The following is a 17,004-nucleotide window of genomic DNA, read 5'->3' as shown; positions in this document are numbered from 1 at the left end:
GAAATGATGGCCATGGACAGCAGACAGTGATGAGAGCAGAGTCAGTGAGTTTCATGGTGCATAGAGGAGTTTGATGGGGAGCACCAGACAAACTCTGCAGCTTGGATTACACACCACAAAGAGGGAATGAACAATCTTAATGTCAAAATCCTTTTCCTTTAATTTCACCACTGTGATGAATGCTGCCTTCAAGGATCAGGCTTGAAACATCATGTTTGTCAAACAGAGGCTGAAATTTTGTAAAATGCCAGGCTCTGTGCTAATTGGATGTGTGTGTTGTGATTTTTTTTTTTTAAACGCAGATTAAGAGCGAGTGCCTTTCATGTAGACACGATGTGGCCGTGTTTGACATGTCCTACTTTGGAAAGTTCTATCTCACTGGACCAGATGCCAAGAAGGCAGCTGATTGGCTGTTTACTGCTGATGTCAACAAGAAGCCAGGTCAGTCTGACTGCTACTGATGCAAGCGTACACTTACACACGCACACACACACACACAGACACAGACAGATGGGAGAAAAGATTGACAGAATGAAGAGGGCAGACACATGGATAGAGGGACTAAACAAGATGGCAACACATGAGAAAAACAGTCCCTGCTTCCACAAAAGGTCTAACGAAAAGATGCTATTGGTTGTATTATGGGTAACATGGGATCCATTGCAATATAAGGAGCATACGCACAATGGAATCACAGCTCCCTTCAAATTTTGTTCACAACCTTTTGATCAACTGCAGGTCTTCTTCAGGCAATACCCACAGGGAGGAAAGGAGGGATGTGTACTGTGCAGCAAAGTGACCAGCGACATCATTATCATCTAATCACATATCCTTGTTACAAGGAAGATGAGAAACATGAATATGAAGAGATACAATATACAGATACTATATAAGAGATAACTGAAGAGATATATAGGTATAGATATATTAGGGGGAAACAGGAAAAATCACAGAAGCTTGGGTTATGTGTCACATACAAACAGATATATAGGCTGTAATGATGGGCTGTAGGATCCAGCAATGTTAAAGGGTGGCACTTACTAGTGTTAGGGCATACAAGGGAAGTTAGGATGTCTCTGCTTCTGCTTTATCAGTTTTGACCATTCATTTTTTTGTCTTTCTCTTGTTAGACAAATTAAAACCTTTTGTAATTGAAGTGCACTACTTCATCACTGGAATAACTGAAATAACATTACTCTGCTGATTTAGAAGTGTACTCATGTAACAATGTCTGTATTATCATGGACAGCTAAAGAAAAAATACAGAATTCATGCAGCAGAAACAGAGATGTCGATGTCTTCCTTGTCGAAACTTGGCACCCACGTTACCAGTGTAGTCTCGAGCCCCTGGTCTCAAGCAGAGACGAGGAGCAAGCTGCAGGGGTCTGGTAAAGTTCACCTCTTTCTAACTCCACAGCCTCAGATTTTTTTTTTTATTTTCAAACTTGTAGTCTTCACACTCAGCAGAGGCTGACTCAAGTGACATTGCTTGAGACAATTCATCAGGCTTCACGCAGCTCCCTCTGGAGCCAGAGAAGACTGAAGACAACTTTTTTTCATGTGTGAAATCAAGAGAGTTGCCCTTTCAGTTTGTACAGCCAGCAGTGTTACACAAACACCAGGGAATGGATTTACTGTGTGATACCTCTAAATGCAATATTGAATTAATTTTCTGTAGCCTCTTTGTTGATTTCTTGTTCTGACGTCTACTTCAACTTATCGTCCATTCACTGAGACGCCCAGCTTTCACTCCAGCTGCTCTATGAAAGTAGCTTCTCAAAAACTTGTCTTTCTTAACTGTGGTAAATGACGCATCATCTGACCTTGCGCTTCATCTTTTTGTCAACCACTCTCTCTTTCTCTCTTTCACATCTCAATATACAGTAATTACAGGGGCAGTAGTTGCTGGGAGAATATTTAATGCCCGAGCAGGCCAACTTATGCTTTGCAGACAGCATTTTCTTAATCACCTGTTACCCCTTATCATCAGTAAGAGAGATAACTGAGCCACAGTCACATATTAGCATGTCACCACAGCCATCAGCTCCTCCGGCCAATGGATGACAGACATGTTATCATTTTATGACCCTTGTAATTAGATACAGAATTCATTCATTAGTAAATTATTCAGAGGATGTCTTCATTATGAATATCTTTGTCAAGTGGTGTTCTCAGCAGCCGTTATGCTTTTTTGGAATTCATATTGCAGCTGTTTCCGTGGTAACTGTTGCTCAAAAAGACAAGATTCACATGTCGTCAGGGCGCGTGTCTCCCCTGGAGGCAGGGACTGATAATGATTGCCCCTTAAAAACAACAAAGTTGTGAGAGAAGTGTAAGTACACTTGAGGTTATTAAAAATTCATCCTTATTCACACATGAGATGCAGGAAGGCACACACACACACACAAAAGCATAGAAACTGGATTACTCACAAAGAACTGGTTACAAGGAGAGGATTGACCTCAGATTTGGGTTCATTTTATGTTTCAAGATTTCTGTCGGCTTGGTTCCAAGAGACTGCGCACTTTAAATTGGCCCACAAATTATGCCGCAAGTATTAATTGTTTATGTGTGTGATTCAGGCTCCACTGTGTATACCTGCATGCTGAATAAAAGAGGAGGGGCGGAGGCCGACCTGACAGTGAGCAGACTGGAGCCTGGTGCTGCCAACCTGCCCCTGGCACCAGAATCCAACGGTGAGAATCTCTGCGTGTGTGTGTGTGTGGTGTGTGTGTGTTGTTTCCATTTTTATCTGCTTTTATATTGTTATATCTGTTATGCTCTATGTAATTCCATTCCATCACTGTTGTGTTCTGTCATTTTAACTGTTGTATTTTACTCCTTTTGGGATATATCTGTCATTCTGTTGTATCTTATTTTGGATTTATTGTCGTTTTACTGTCTACTGTTTATTGTTCTGTCTCCCAGATTATCTATCAATACTGCTGTATTTATCACTCCGTTCTTCTGCCTATTATTCTTCTGTTTATTCTGTTGTTCTCAATGATAAATCATTGCCATTCTCTCTGTTCAAAATCTTCCACTTCTATCACTCTATCTTTCTGCTCCATTCTGTGCATCTATAGTTGCATTTCCCATTAATTTTACCTACTTTTCTATGTATTTCTCATTCATCATTTATGGGACAGGAGTCATTGTTTCAAGTTACACCCCCATCTCTATTGTCTCTCTTTGTTAATAGCAGCTGATACATCAGTATCCAAGTACACAAAGATCAGAAAAGATTAATTCAAAAATGATAGCATGTTACAGTAGCTGGGAAGCAGCAGTTCAGTTCCAGTATATGTTAAAGTTACAAGTGCTCCATTAATTATGGAATCTTTGCACATCCTCTTGAATATATCAACAAAAAAGGCACTTGAAGGTAACACCAGTGATTCAAAAGTTCTTAAATTTGCTTAGAACTTGTGTATTTTAATGTACATATAACCTCTGTCATAATTTCTTTTGTTATATTTTGATGTAGCTATCAATTCATGTGCTGTGTCTATCGTTTGTTGTTGCACTTGAAAGTTTTCTCTCAGCTGTTGTACTTGTCTGATCTGTCATCTGTCATAATGCCTCAGCGCCAACAACAGCCAAGGCTGGAGCCATTATGTTTTCAGGCTGTCCGTCTGTACTTCCATCCCGGTCTCATGAACGGGATATCTCAGGAACGCCTGGAGGGAATTTCATTACATCTAGCACAACCATCCACTTTCACTCAAGGATGAACTGATCAGAATCTGCTAATCATGATAAAATTACATGGAAATATTTTATAGGATAAAATGATAAAGTGATGACATTTATTATCTAAAAGGTCAAAAGTCAGCTTCACTGTGAACATTAGAATGTTCTGCAAAAACACTTATCTGGGCGTTATTCAAAGCCATAACTCAGGAACAGAGGGGGACATTGTGACCATAGTTCCTGCAATTTGTCCTGCTTGGGGGAGACATACAACCACGAGGCTGTAATTCTAGCCATTTCTGTCTCACTCCCCTTAATCATTTCTTTTGTCCCCCACCTTTGCTCCAGGCGATGCGTACTACCTGGCCATCGGAGGCGGTGTAGCAGAACACAACTGGAACCACATCCGAACAGTTCTTCAGGACCAAGGGTTCCGCTGCCAGCTGACAGACCATTCTGAGGACATGGGGATGATCAGCATCCAAGGGCCAAAGAGGTGGGAAAAGAAAAGAGGAAGGGAAGGAGGAAAGAAGGCTATGAATGAATGGAGACATTCATGATTTATACATCCAGGTGAGAAAAGGACAAAAGGAAGGAGTGAGTGAGGGCATAGAGCAGGGGAGATGAGGAGGAGTGGAGAAAAGAAGAAGGTAACTGATTGGTCAAAAGATGGGTTAAGATTCACATCCTGGACACAAGAGAGGTGGGGAAACTGAAAAAAAATGAGCTGTTGGATCGATGAGAGGGAGAGGAGGTTAAGTGGCTTTTCTCAAGGCCATAGGCTTGCGAGGTGTGTGCAGGGACAAACGTGGACTGAAAACAGGAGGCAGAAGCAGGGAGGGGGGGTGTTAAGGTTAATTCTGTAGGCTGTTTCATGATGCTGTGAACCCTGCAGCTGAATTAAATTCAAATCTATTTTTCATCTGAGGGATTGATGATGATGAGAAAGCTCTCGTGGAGCACTCTATCTTTCTGTCTCAACAAGTTTACACCATGGGTTAGAGGTTCATGGGTCTAAATGGTTTTGCTTGACATGACCTGGGACTGACATCTATATCTAGTAGATTCCATCTTTTAAAAATATATGAAGCATTGTGGCGACAAAAGCGGCTCCTAAATGGATGTTGAATGGATGCAAGTTTTTCAAATCTAGAGGTTCAAATGGACCAGAAGTGAAAAAACCTGATCTCCGGGCCTAGCGCTCAACATGAATTAAACTACTAATATTATATTTCCACAATAACTACAGCATTATCATTGCATCATGTAACCTCATAGTAGATACTGGTGTTAAATTCAACCAGAAACTCTGCTTTTCTCAGTATCAGAGTTCCACGTGATATTAGAATGTAGTCTGATGCATTCAATTTACATAATGAAAAGAATCACGTCTCCTCACCTTCTCTGTCTGCCAAGCTGGTTCCCTGGAGTAAACACTGCAGTGACTGTGAAGGACTAGGTGTCAAAAACTCTGTTTAGGAAATATATAGAATTTATATTAGGTCTCATGAAATTACACAGCTATGTAGGAATTTTAAGTTGCAAATCCCTGAACGAAGGCAACCAGGGATTAAGTTTTGACAGCAGTCGGCTATATGAATGCCATCAAACACTGGGTGTATGTGTGAAAGTGTTACGTATGTAGCTGCTTGCCTCAGTTGCATGCGCCACTGCAACTGTGGCAACAGAAAGTCTGCACTGGGGCTGCAACTAACAGTTATTTACATTTTCTTGATTTAAAAAAAATCATTTTAGAAAATGGTGCAAAGTTTTTCACAATCACAGATTTCTTGTGTCCTCAATATATATAATATAAGATACAGAAAAGCTGCAGATCAAGTTAGCGGGTTGAACTAGAGAATGGATCAACAAAAAATAATAATCATTTTCACTACTAGTCTGGACCTGGTTTGGGTCAAGTGCCAGGATTTAGAGAGGGTGCAAGATGTAAAATGCATCACTACCCTTGGTGGTCTTGTTTAATTAATAGGCTGTTTTAAAATATAGGCCATTCAGATATTTATACAGTAAGCCCAAATAAAACATATCTAATAATACCTCTGGTCACTTAGTGTTTTAAAATATTAAATATTAATGTATTTTTGCCATCTTATGCAGTTTAACACAGACACAGTTAAATCTGTGAGATACCATAATCCTTAAGGTTTTTCTTCTTTTGCAAGAATGTCTTTATTTTCTTCTTCATTGGCATCTTCTTCATTTTTCTCTTCTTTCAGTACTTCAGTACAATTTCTCCCCCAAGGTTTTGTGATTCTGTAACTCAATAATTAAATTACCTAACCTGAAGCTGTCACAGTATTTCTTTTTTTCATCCATCAGACCCATCATCCTCAGATTTCTCATGCACAGGTGAAAATGGTGCCTCACATTTGGATATAGGAGGTAGTCCAAGCTTGTCACTTTCTTCTTGCTTCCCACAGTTTTCCTTTGTTCTTTGCTCAAAGAGCGGGCCAGGCCACCTTAACCTTCTCCCAGTCTCACTCTCTGAATCCGTCTATCTTTTGCTGCCCCTCTCACCTCTTCTTCTCCCCACCTCACCGCCCTCCATCTTTGTTCTTCCCTCTTACCAGCAGCAGGGTTAGGCCACTCTGTTCTCTGTGTGGGCTGTGTCGATTTCTTTTCCTTGAGGCTTTTCTCATACTCTGTTTTCCTAAGTCTTCTTCTCTCTCTGTCCTCATGTCTCTGTAGATCTTATCCGGCTCTCTCTTTGTCTCCTCTCCCCTCTCCTCCCATTCTGCTCAGTAGTCTATTTTCAGTGTCCTCTTCCCCTTTTTCCATATTTATCTATCCGTCTTTATTGCTTACACCAAAGCAGAAATCAGTGTGTCACTGGCAGTGACAGCAGTAAACCTGTGTGTTGCTGGGTGTGTGTGTGATTGTGTGTGATTGTGTGTGATTGTGTGTGATTGTGTGTGATTATAGATACACATGCATCACACACACAGAATAGGATGTTGATTATGGAGCTGATTGAGTTTTCTTGAGAATCCAAAGCACACTCAGCTTCTAAGTGTCTGTGTTTGCATCTGTGGATATTTCCTGGTGTGTGTCTGAGTGTGTCAATAACATAAACAAGACTGGCATCTCTCTGCACAGCACTGTAATGATTCTCAGCTCCTCCTGATTGTTTCTGCCACATATGAGGAACTGCAGAAAATCAACCCTCCAATGCTTGGGTCTTATGAAGCAAATTGATCTCTTCAAAGCTTGAGGAGGGAGAAAATTACAGCCTTTATGGAAATGCATTTGTCTGTGTTTTCCTTCCCAGAGATGTGTCATTCAAACTCTCTGGAGAGGAGGAAGTCACCGAACTTACAGATTCTCTCTCTCACACGGCTTGGCAGCATGCTCCAGAGGGTGAAACTGGTGCCTGCTTCGGTTTGCTGTGTTATAACTTGTACCTATGATATAGTAAGAGAGCCCTGTGTGTGTGTGTGTATGTGTATCCATCCTCTGATCCACAGCTGAGAGCCACATTTAAGTGGCAAATCATAGAAACAAATTGGTGGTTCCAAGACCCTTTTACCACACACACACACACACACACACACACACACACACACACACACACACACACACAGAGTCATTCACTGATTACATATAACTAATTGGCCTTGCTCTTGGGCTCTTGAGTTCAGTGAACAAAGCCTTTGCTGGAGGGAGGACAGAAATCGGAGGAAAAGCCTGAAGTAAATATCAGCCCCCATATGTAATGCATGCACACATGCATATATGCAAGAAATGTTTTATTCACATATAAGACCATACCCAGCATACACACAATTTCTACGTACAACCAAAAAAAGAAAAGGACACCCACACAGATATACAACCATGTGCACACAAAGGTAACCTGAACCTTTCCCCAAATATCTTCAACCCTGGCTCTCTGCCACACTGTTGCAAAAATATCTTCCAGAAAAGGCCTCACGCATTGTATTCTCTACCTGCCCACTCACAAACATGCAAGTGTACAAGTAGCAAAGTAAGCTAAACTTAGTTCTTTTTTTTCTGTTGACTCATCTTTATGTAATATTGATTTTTTTTGAGTGTGTGTGTGTGTGTGTGTGTGTGTGTGTGTGTCTTTGTGGGAGAAGGAGGGATGTGAGATTTCCACAACAAATATAACAAGTACAGCTTGTTAAGTTTTGTAGTAATTTTTTCTTTAAATATTTAAAATTTAGATTTAAAAACAAGTGTTAATGTTCTTATAGTTCTGGTGTTAATTGTGATGTGAGGAACACACCAGTTGCAGAGGTGTAAATGTGAAAAATGTATCGACCAACTTTAAATAACTGGCACAGTTAATGATTTTTCTGCGTTTTCTCTTTCTGTGCAGTCGGGAGGTACTCCAGGAGGTGCTGGACACAGACTTGAGCAACGAAAGTTTCCCTTTCTCTACCCACAAAGTTGTCAGTGCAGCAGGACATCAGGTGAGAACACACTCTCTCTCTTTCTCTCTCTCACACACACACACACACATATACATACAGTAAATTAGCTAGCAACTAATTTCTGCAGTAATTGGATGTGGTACATTTGTCAGCTTCGAAATAACCCTGTCATTGCTGGTTAAATAAAAAATTTTGTTAATTAACAAATACGTCTAAGCAAATCACACACTGTTGAATGAAACAGATTTATTATTTCAAAGGCTCAGTCAACAAAGGTTGTAGGCTGCGTGTGGGACAGACTGCATGCCTCAAAGGCGTCCTTTTGACTTGTCCACTTCTGTCTACATTTTTTGTGTTTCTCTACCTTTTTCTGCCTTCTGTCTCTTTCCACTTCTCCTTCCGAGGTCTAGCAACTCAAAACTCAAAGTTTATAGTGCTGTTATTTACAAGCACTGGGGCAATCTTATATTTACACTGTAGCTGTTGATCAGGAAGTAGAGTGGGTTGTCCACTAACCAGAGGGTCAGTAGTTCAGTCCCCAGCTCCTCCAGTTTGCATGTCCAAGTGTCCTACGGCAACTACTACTGAACCCCCAGTTGCACCTGATGGCTATCAGATAGAGAGGTCCTATGTACAGAAGCATGTGTATGAATAGGTAAATGTGACTCCTGATGTAAAGGACTTTAACTGGTCATTAGGACTAGAAAGGTGTGATATAAATGCAGTTCATTTACTTAAATACATTTACGGTAGCAATAATGCTCTAAGGTATGCAGGCTCGGCTTCTCGAGTTGACCTCTACAGTGTTTCTGGCTTCAGATCAAAAAGAGCATGCTGTACTGACACATGCTGCAACACATATGTCCACACACACACACACACTTGCTCCGTCTTGGTCGCTCTTGCATGAATTATGCAACGCTCCAGTGATTGCAGTCAGCATCTTCTCACAGCTCTGCAGGAGTGTGTGTGTGTGTGTGTGAGAGAGATAGAGAGAGAGCGTGCACGAATTGCTTGTGCTGTGTTCCAGCTGGTTGTTGGCCTTGTCTGGGTGACATTTTAATGGCTGCACTGCTGCGAGAACAGAGCTCTCTCTGCCCTCTGCTCCCCTCATAGCTCATTAGACTCTCTCTCTCTCTCTCTCTCTCTCTCTCTCTCTCTCTCTCTCTCTCTCCCTCTCTCCCCAGTTGAAGTGAGTGTGCTAGCATGCATGTTGTCATGTTTATATGCATTTTTTGTGCTCACGTCTGTGCTGCGTGGATTTGTGTTTGATGCCTGCCTGGTAAATCTGTGAGTGACAGTGTCCACGAGGCATCCGGGTGTTTCTGTGTGTTTTAAGTTTGTCATCTGCATATCTGGTGTAGTGTGTACTGTGAGCAGAGCGCAGGCCTACATGTATTGTCCTTCCCCAGTGTTTCATGGTGTACATATGGGGCCCAGGGTGATCCCTGGCCAGCCAGATGGCCTAGCTGTCACAGCACCCACTGGGGAAACTGTTGGGAGTTGGGAGTTTTTTCTCTCTCTCTTCCACACACTCATTTACTTCCTTTTTCCTCCACAGCTTTCACATCTCTCACACATATTTTTTGCATCTTGTCCATTTTGGTATTCGCTAGCCTCATTGTTATTCTCATATTGTGACTAGAACAGCCTGACAGATGCAGGAAGACTTTAAATTCAACAGAAATAAACTCTAGTCTTTAAGTTTTAAATTAAAAACAGTAAGTAGTCCCATCTGCATGCATTGCATTAGCGCTGAGTCCTTTAGCGCATGTGCATGCTAGGAAAAAAAATTCTGAACTGTGTTTTCATCGATTGCCACTATACAACACAGAGAGGCTCTAGTTGTTGGTAATAGTTCCAAAACTGCTATGTAGTTTACTACAGCAGCACAGAGATTTCCAGGAGACGACTTTCTGTGTACACTCTCTGGTGGAAAGACAATTTTTTTGAGATGATATCTATTAAATTGAGGTCTGAAGAAAGCTGAGGGAGGCTTGCACTCCTTACTCCATTTAACCCTGTTTGTGCTCCGTTTCCTTAAATCTTTACGAAGGAGTTGTTGGGTCAAGCGTTACCATGACCAGTATTTATACTGGACAAAATTATCAGAATAACACCAAGGTTGACAAGAACTTTACCTTTTGATTTGTGGTGTCTCCTTTCCTACCTTCAGCAACTCTCAGTCAGTCTCTACCTCTTTATCTGTGCTGTTTCTCTAACCCTACTCCTTCCTTTCTTTTTTTAAATCTCTTTCAGGACTGAAAGAATTTTGGCCACAACATTCATTTCTAAGAAGGAGATTACAGTTTCCCTGCTTCCTCCTTTGTGCACCTTATCTTAACATTGCATCTATCCCATCTCATTCTTTTCTGCCGCTTTCTGGCTGTTTGCTTTTCTCTCTTCAGCAGCAGCAGCACATTGAAACTGCTGTTGGTATTAAAATGCATGACAAGTAGAACTGGTCCTTGAAGATGAAGAGTGTGTGTGTTTGTGCATGAGTGAGCGAGCACAAGCAGAGACGTGGCGGCCCGGTCCTCTGCTTGCCTCTCTCCAGCTCTCTAAGCCTCCTCTCTGCTCCTCTCTCGTCCAGGTGCGAGCCATGCGTCTGTCATTTGTCGGAGAGCTCGGCTGGGAGCTGCACATTCCCAAAGACTCCTGCCTCCCAGTCTACCACGCTGTCATGGCTGCCGGTGCAAAGCACGGCATCATCAACTCAGGCTACAGGGCCATCGACTCACTCAGCATAGAGAAAGGTAACTTTGAATAAGAGGTCATAAAAAACAAAACAAAAAACTAACCCTAACATTCAAATTCAGCTCAGGTTACAGGCTAAATGAAATCTAGCCAGTCAGTGAATTGAACCTGATCCTCCTCTTCTCTTTGTCAGGGTACAGACATTGGCACGCTGACCTCCGCCCAGATGACACACCCTTGGAGGCGGGGCTAGCCTTCACCTGCAAACTGAAGAGTTCAATCCCGTTCCAGGGTCGCGATAGGCTGGAGAAACAGAAGGAGGAGGGGCTGAGGAGGCGTATTGTCTGCTTCACCATTGATGAGTCAGTAAAACATTTCTGTCTTTTTCTGTAAAATTTGTGTCCAAAAAAACATATAAAACATATTACTTGATTTAGTTTCCAAGATGGAATTCCACCATTTCCTTGCTGTCCAGTCAAATCTAAGGACTGATTGGTTTACATCCTCTAATGGGCTGAGAGAATACTAGAAACTTTGGGTTTATGAAGCCAGTTATACACAAAAATGCACTATTGTCAAACTAAAAATAAGCATTTTCTCAGCGTATAATGAGTTTGAATTTTGAGGATGCAAGATTACCCAACAATAGCATTTAGCTATCATGAAAACATTGCTTTTTACATAGAGAAGATGCTATTAATGTTGTCATATTCTGTATGGGCCCGACAGTCCTGATTAGTGTGAATGTGTGTGGTTGTGTTTATGTAAATGAGTGTGTGCAGGAGAAAGGCTACAGTGTGTAGTCTAACATCTCTTTCTTTGTCAAAGGAAAGTACCGATGTTCGGTCTGGAGGCCATTTTCCGTAATGGAGTTCCTGTTGGTCACCTACGGCGTGCTGATTACGGATTCTTCATCGACAAAACTATTGGTTATGGATATATCCGCAACCCTGATGGAGGAGTGGTAATATTCTTTTTTTTCTGGGCTGTCTTTAATATTTTGTCACTTGGTCTCATTTTAAACCTCATTTTTCTTGAATCAAGACCATGTTTTACCAACAGGGCTAAAAATTGTGAGCTGGTAGGTGCATCAAGTGAGTCATCAGTGTTTTTGTGTGTTGCTCTCCTGATAATAATACAAATGCACACACTATAACAGATGGAACATCAGACTGAAGGATGGATGCAGCAAGAGAGACACAGAGAGTTATCGGTTGAAGTCGTTAGCTCAAAGGCAAAGAATTAATTTTTTTTAATTCTGGAAAATAGAGCATCATCCTTCTGTGATTTGACAAGTATTTAGATCCGTATCTCTGAGTGGGTGCTCAACAGACACACACATACATTGTGTCTGTGTGTGTGTGTGTGTGTGTGTGTGAGTGTGCTCATTTGTTTAATATCCATCCCGGAGTCGTGACCTGCAAAACAAAGCGGATTGACCGCTGGCTTCGTCGAGCACTTCAGTTTGGAGATGCACTCACACAAATGTGAACATGCGTGCACACACACACACACACACACACACTACTGAAGTCAGTGATGTGATTGTTTGGGATGTGCTCTGTGTAATACTGAGTGACAGGAGACCAGATCACACATACCTGTGTGTGTGTGTGTGTGTGTGTGTGTGTGTGTGTGTGTGTGTGTGTGTGTGGAGAACATCTGCCCCTTTCTGTATGCTTGATCTCACTTGGATTTCTTTTCTTGTTTTCTTTCTGTTTGTGTCTCTGGTTTTCATACTGGATTTAGTGATTACATTTTCTCAAACAGCTTCCTTATGATTTTTTTTGTAATTCACCATTACACAGCCCTGTGGGTACACCATTAAAGTCAGACCGAGTTCTGTCATGCATCAGTGGTGTAGTCAGTGTTTCCTGAAAACGAGTACTGTATTACTTGTGTAAAGTGAACAAAATGATGATGGGCAGACGGCGATTAAAGTAAGTTCATTTAAGTCACAGTAAAACAGCAGTCAGAGCATCTAAAGGAGCTATTTGTAAGTTTTGCAGTCGCTACATAGCCACTGTTAGCATTAACAGCTGTTTACTTATCAGCATCAACCTGCATCCCTTTACTCGCCAAGAGCTGTCTCCAGCAGGGGAAAGCAAAGGCAATGTTTTGCATCTAGTTCTATTATTTCTTTTCTCCTATAGAAGCTAACATGCTAACTAGCTAGCCCCAGCCTGTCTCATCATCACCGATAGCGATTCACTGTAGTGTCCACACTGCCCTGAAGAATTAGCGCTGCACAGAGGCGTATTCTTACCTCTTTGTCTTGTAAATGCAATAATTCCTGAAGCTCTTGCCAAGCGACCGTCAACACCACTCACCAAGAAACCACATTTGGTAGCAGTGAAAACGTACACATAGCCCCTTTAAACTTCCATAATGTGACTCAAAGTTTCCAAACTTTTAGCTAGCTGGTCACCACAAACCAGTTTCATTTGAATACATTTATGTATATGTCCTTAAGTTCAAGAAGGGTCATTAAAATATTTTAATGTTTCACAGGAAGAGAAAAGAGAGGCATTTTATATAAAACATGTAAAAATATATATTATTTTCACATATATATTCACAGTTAACACAGGGACACAGGATTAGAACTTGGAAAATGTATATTTATTTCACTGTCGTTATGCTTTGATTACTTAATCTAAAGCAGGGTTGCCCAAAGTGCAGGGCCTGCTGTGATCTGAGCCCCAGGTAGTTATCTAATAAAAAGCAAACTGGCATTTAATATGTTTTTAGAAAGTTAATGAATGCTTTTCATGATTTGTGGCTGATCTTTTTTTGGTTAAATGAGTAAGCACGTTGATATTTCAGTTATAATAACACCACCTGACTAAAGATTGGGATTTAAAAATAAAATTTTAAATAAATAACCCACTGTTCACTTTAGAAACCTGATATCAATTTGTATCTCGCCAGAATTCAGAGGTAGCAGGAGCATGCTGCAGGCTGCCATTAAAAAATCAGGGACTGGGAGGAGAGAGTAGACGTTTTAAACTGGAATGAAAGCAGCTATGTTCCCGAATAAGGTTGTTAGCTTGATGCAGCCTTGACCACAATGTTGTTCCCTCTAAAACCTTCATCATGGAAGTAGTAAAAAGTAAGTGGTGATGAGAGAGAGAGCTGTGTATGTGTGTGTGTGTGTGTGTGTGTGTGAAAGAGAGACAGAGTGACAGTTCAGTGGGAGAGCTGCAGGGAGGGAAAAAGGAGTCAGTCAGTGAAAATTAGCTCCCTGTGTTACAAGGGTGCTGACGTTGACTCGTGAGTGAACGCATTGCTTTCAGCGTTTTATAACTCCTGCGACGTTCTCTCGAGTCAAATGTGAAGGCAGTAAAATTGTCCTGTTCTTGAGTGCTGTGGCAAGAGTGTGGATTACGTGGCCGTCTCATTTTCTCTCTCTGTTCTGTCTATTTTCCGCCATCTCCTCGCCTCGCCTAAATTTTAAATTCCCTCCTCTTTACTTTTCTTGCTTATCTCCCTCTGACATTTTATCGTTGCCTCATGTTTTATCCTATCTCTCTCTTTTCCTTTCTTTATCAGGTGAGTGCCGATTTCATTAAGAGTGGCGAGTTTACCCTGGAGAGGATGGGAGTGACATACAAGGCCAAGGCCCACCTCAAATCTCCATTTGACCCTGAGAATAAACGTGTCAAGGGCATCTATGCTTGAGAAGGACGGTAAATGTAAAAACCAAATCAAAACACACCCTGGTTGGATAGTGAGGCTGAGGGAGGTGCAGCTGATTTTCTTTTTTTACGCACAGGTGCATCTATTTTAGTCTTTACTTTCTCTGTCAAATACTAGGTATCTCAAATGTTGATCTTTTTATTCAGATTACATCTGCAATTTGAAAGAACTGCAGTGGCTGTGGTGGAACATATACCCATTGTAAAACAGCCTTTTATGGACAATCTAAAATCTGTACCCAGATGTTAGAGGTGCTGAGCTGAGTCGGTTATTGATGTTTTGTTGCTGTTGGTGCTTCAAGTTCACGTTTTTATGCCCACTCTGTACTTGAGAGTGTGTTGTGAATGCTCTTGTGTGACTAGTATTACTATGAAGACAAATCCAAGAGGTAAATCTCCACTAATCAACGAAGTTTTAATGAAGCACTAGCAGCCAGCATAGCAGTGAACCTGATTCATTACCATGATTATAGGTATGACAGTAATGTTTTATATGAATCACAGATAACTGTTGCCTTTGTGACTAAAGCACTTCTAATAGGGGTAAAAGTAATGGTTCCAGATATGTGTGTGTATGTGTGTGTGCGTGCGCGCTTTTACTCAAATTAAATATGATCAATTCTTAATTAGTGGCCAGAGCATTTGTGTACTTTAGCTGAACAGAAAACTAACTTAATTCTAATTTTGCTGTCAGATCACAATATATTTTAAAATATATAATATAATGTAGTGCTTGTCCTAGGAGGCCACAGAGTGCTATATGAGGGAATACAAACTCAAACTCATCTCAAACTACACAGGTGCCCTACAGGCAGTTGGAGTAACATTACAGTGACTGATGTTTGTGCTGATAATAATGACTAAACAGAGTTTTACTTGCTCATGTGGTATCTAAATCTGAAGCAGACAGCCTGAGTGTTGATCAGAGTTGGAGGAAAAGGGAGAAAGAAACACCCCAAGGCACAATGTACCAGCAAGAGACAAAAATACTGAACAATGACAGAAAAAGACAACAGTTATCAGAAACCAGCTGCTAACAGATACAACCCCTCCATTTCCTGATCTGTCCCCTGTGTTACCGTGCTCTGCAGTGTTAATCTGCTTTTGCTGCTGTTTGCAAACTTAATGCTCTTAGTTTTGTTTTTTAAACAGGTACATTGTTCTTTAATGAGGCTATCTGCTGACAATTCATATGTGCGTAAGAGCTCCCATTTGTCTTGTTTCGCTGTTGAATCAAACACAACATTTTGTGCAGGCTGCCTCACAATAAAGCAGTTCAGCGGGCAATATCACATCTCCTTTTTTCTAGGAGAACCTTAACTGTGAAGCGTTTGCAGGAAGCGCCACCTGAGCCTTATTAATAAATATTCAATTCAAAATATGAACCTCTGTGCAGTGGAGTAGCGAGTAGCATAGTGGGACTGTACTGCAGGGCTCATGTAATAACACTGTGGAAAATCAACTGCTAATTGTGCCGAATCAACTACCTGAGTCAGTGGAGAAGCCTTTGAGTCTTCACATTTGAAATCTATGGTGCCTGTACACATATACTGTGTATATATACAGAAAGAACTGCAATTAAGTTAGCTAGCTATGAAGCTGCTGGTTTCTGTGGTCCGGGTCTGAATGATAATGTCGTACTTTGCTTTCAGTCTTAACAGAAAAAAGTGTGACTTAAACAGCAAAAAGAGAAATCACTACTTTAACTCCCTGATAAGTGATTCATGTATGAAATACAGGTGCTGGTCTGTACACTAATTGAAGATGTTTTGTTAATTTTGTGTGTACAAACATTGTTTCCAAGTCAACTACAAAACGCAGGTATATAGTTTTTGTTTTGCCACCTTGCCACTTGATTATGGATGATCTTTTCCATCTTTGTTTACAGCCACTTACATTAACGCTGTTGAGGCCAAACAGAAACCAAAGCTCACCACACGCACTATGCAAACAGCAGCCAAAAAAAAAGCAGGTCGAAGTAGAGGAAGGCATTTGTATGTATAAACTACTACTTTCCTCTCAGATGTGTGTCGCTGCATGTTCAGCACAAAATGTTTACTAATGTGGAGTGATTCATTGATTCAGCCCAGAAGGCCATTAATCATTGAAATGGTTGTTCTCAGGAGTAGCTTAGCTTGATAACAAGATTTATATGGGAAATGTGAAACACTATCACTACTGGTCTTCTACCACAGTGGCTCCAGAGGTTTTTTTTTAAAAATTCATTTTATATCATTTCTCTCCTTCCCGGAGTGTGACGTGACTATTGCAAAGCCTTGGTGATTATAAAAGCAGGTGGAAGGCAAAAAATATTAATTTCTCATGCTGAGCTTTTAAATATGTTTCAAAAAAATTGTGCATCTCTGTTACTTTTGTTTAACATTTTGACAAGTTTAAAGAACAAAAAAGATCAAATTATGAACCTAATGTTAGTAGACTCATTTATTCTGTCCAAAGCGATTCATGTTTTAATAAATGCCTTTTTAACTGCCAACATTTTT

At 40.9% G+C, this 17,004-nt stretch overlaps 1 protein-coding gene across 2 annotated transcripts in view; it reads left to right on the top strand.

Annotated features, from left to right (window-relative positions):
- The window catches only part of sardh (sarcosine dehydrogenase), a 40,053-nt gene extending 23,056 nt beyond the window's left edge, over positions 1-16,997 (top strand). For both annotated transcript variants that reach the window (XM_018670466.2, XM_018670465.2), the window contains exons 15-22: positions 303-441; positions 2,583-2,696; positions 4,042-4,189; positions 8,054-8,147; positions 10,702-10,864; positions 10,999-11,167; positions 11,634-11,769; positions 14,358-16,997. In XM_018670466.2, the coding sequence (XP_018525982.1) occupies positions 303-441; positions 2,583-2,696; positions 4,042-4,189; positions 8,054-8,147; positions 10,702-10,864; positions 10,999-11,167; positions 11,634-11,769; positions 14,358-14,486 (1,092 nt within the window). In that variant the 3' untranslated portion in view covers positions 14,487-16,997. The remainder of the gene's footprint in view (positions 1-302; positions 442-2,582; positions 2,697-4,041; positions 4,190-8,053; positions 8,148-10,701; positions 10,865-10,998; positions 11,168-11,633; positions 11,770-14,357) is intronic.
- The last annotated feature ends 7 nt before the right edge of the window (positions 16,998-17,004 follow it).

The sequence above is a fragment of the Lates calcarifer genome, linkage group LG9, assembly GCF_001640805.2.
Source record: "Lates calcarifer isolate ASB-BC8 linkage group LG9, TLL_Latcal_v3, whole genome shotgun sequence".
Classification (NCBI taxonomy): Eukaryota; Metazoa; Chordata; class Actinopteri; family Centropomidae; genus Lates; species Lates calcarifer.
This window is presented reverse-complemented; position numbering and strand designations above follow the sequence as displayed.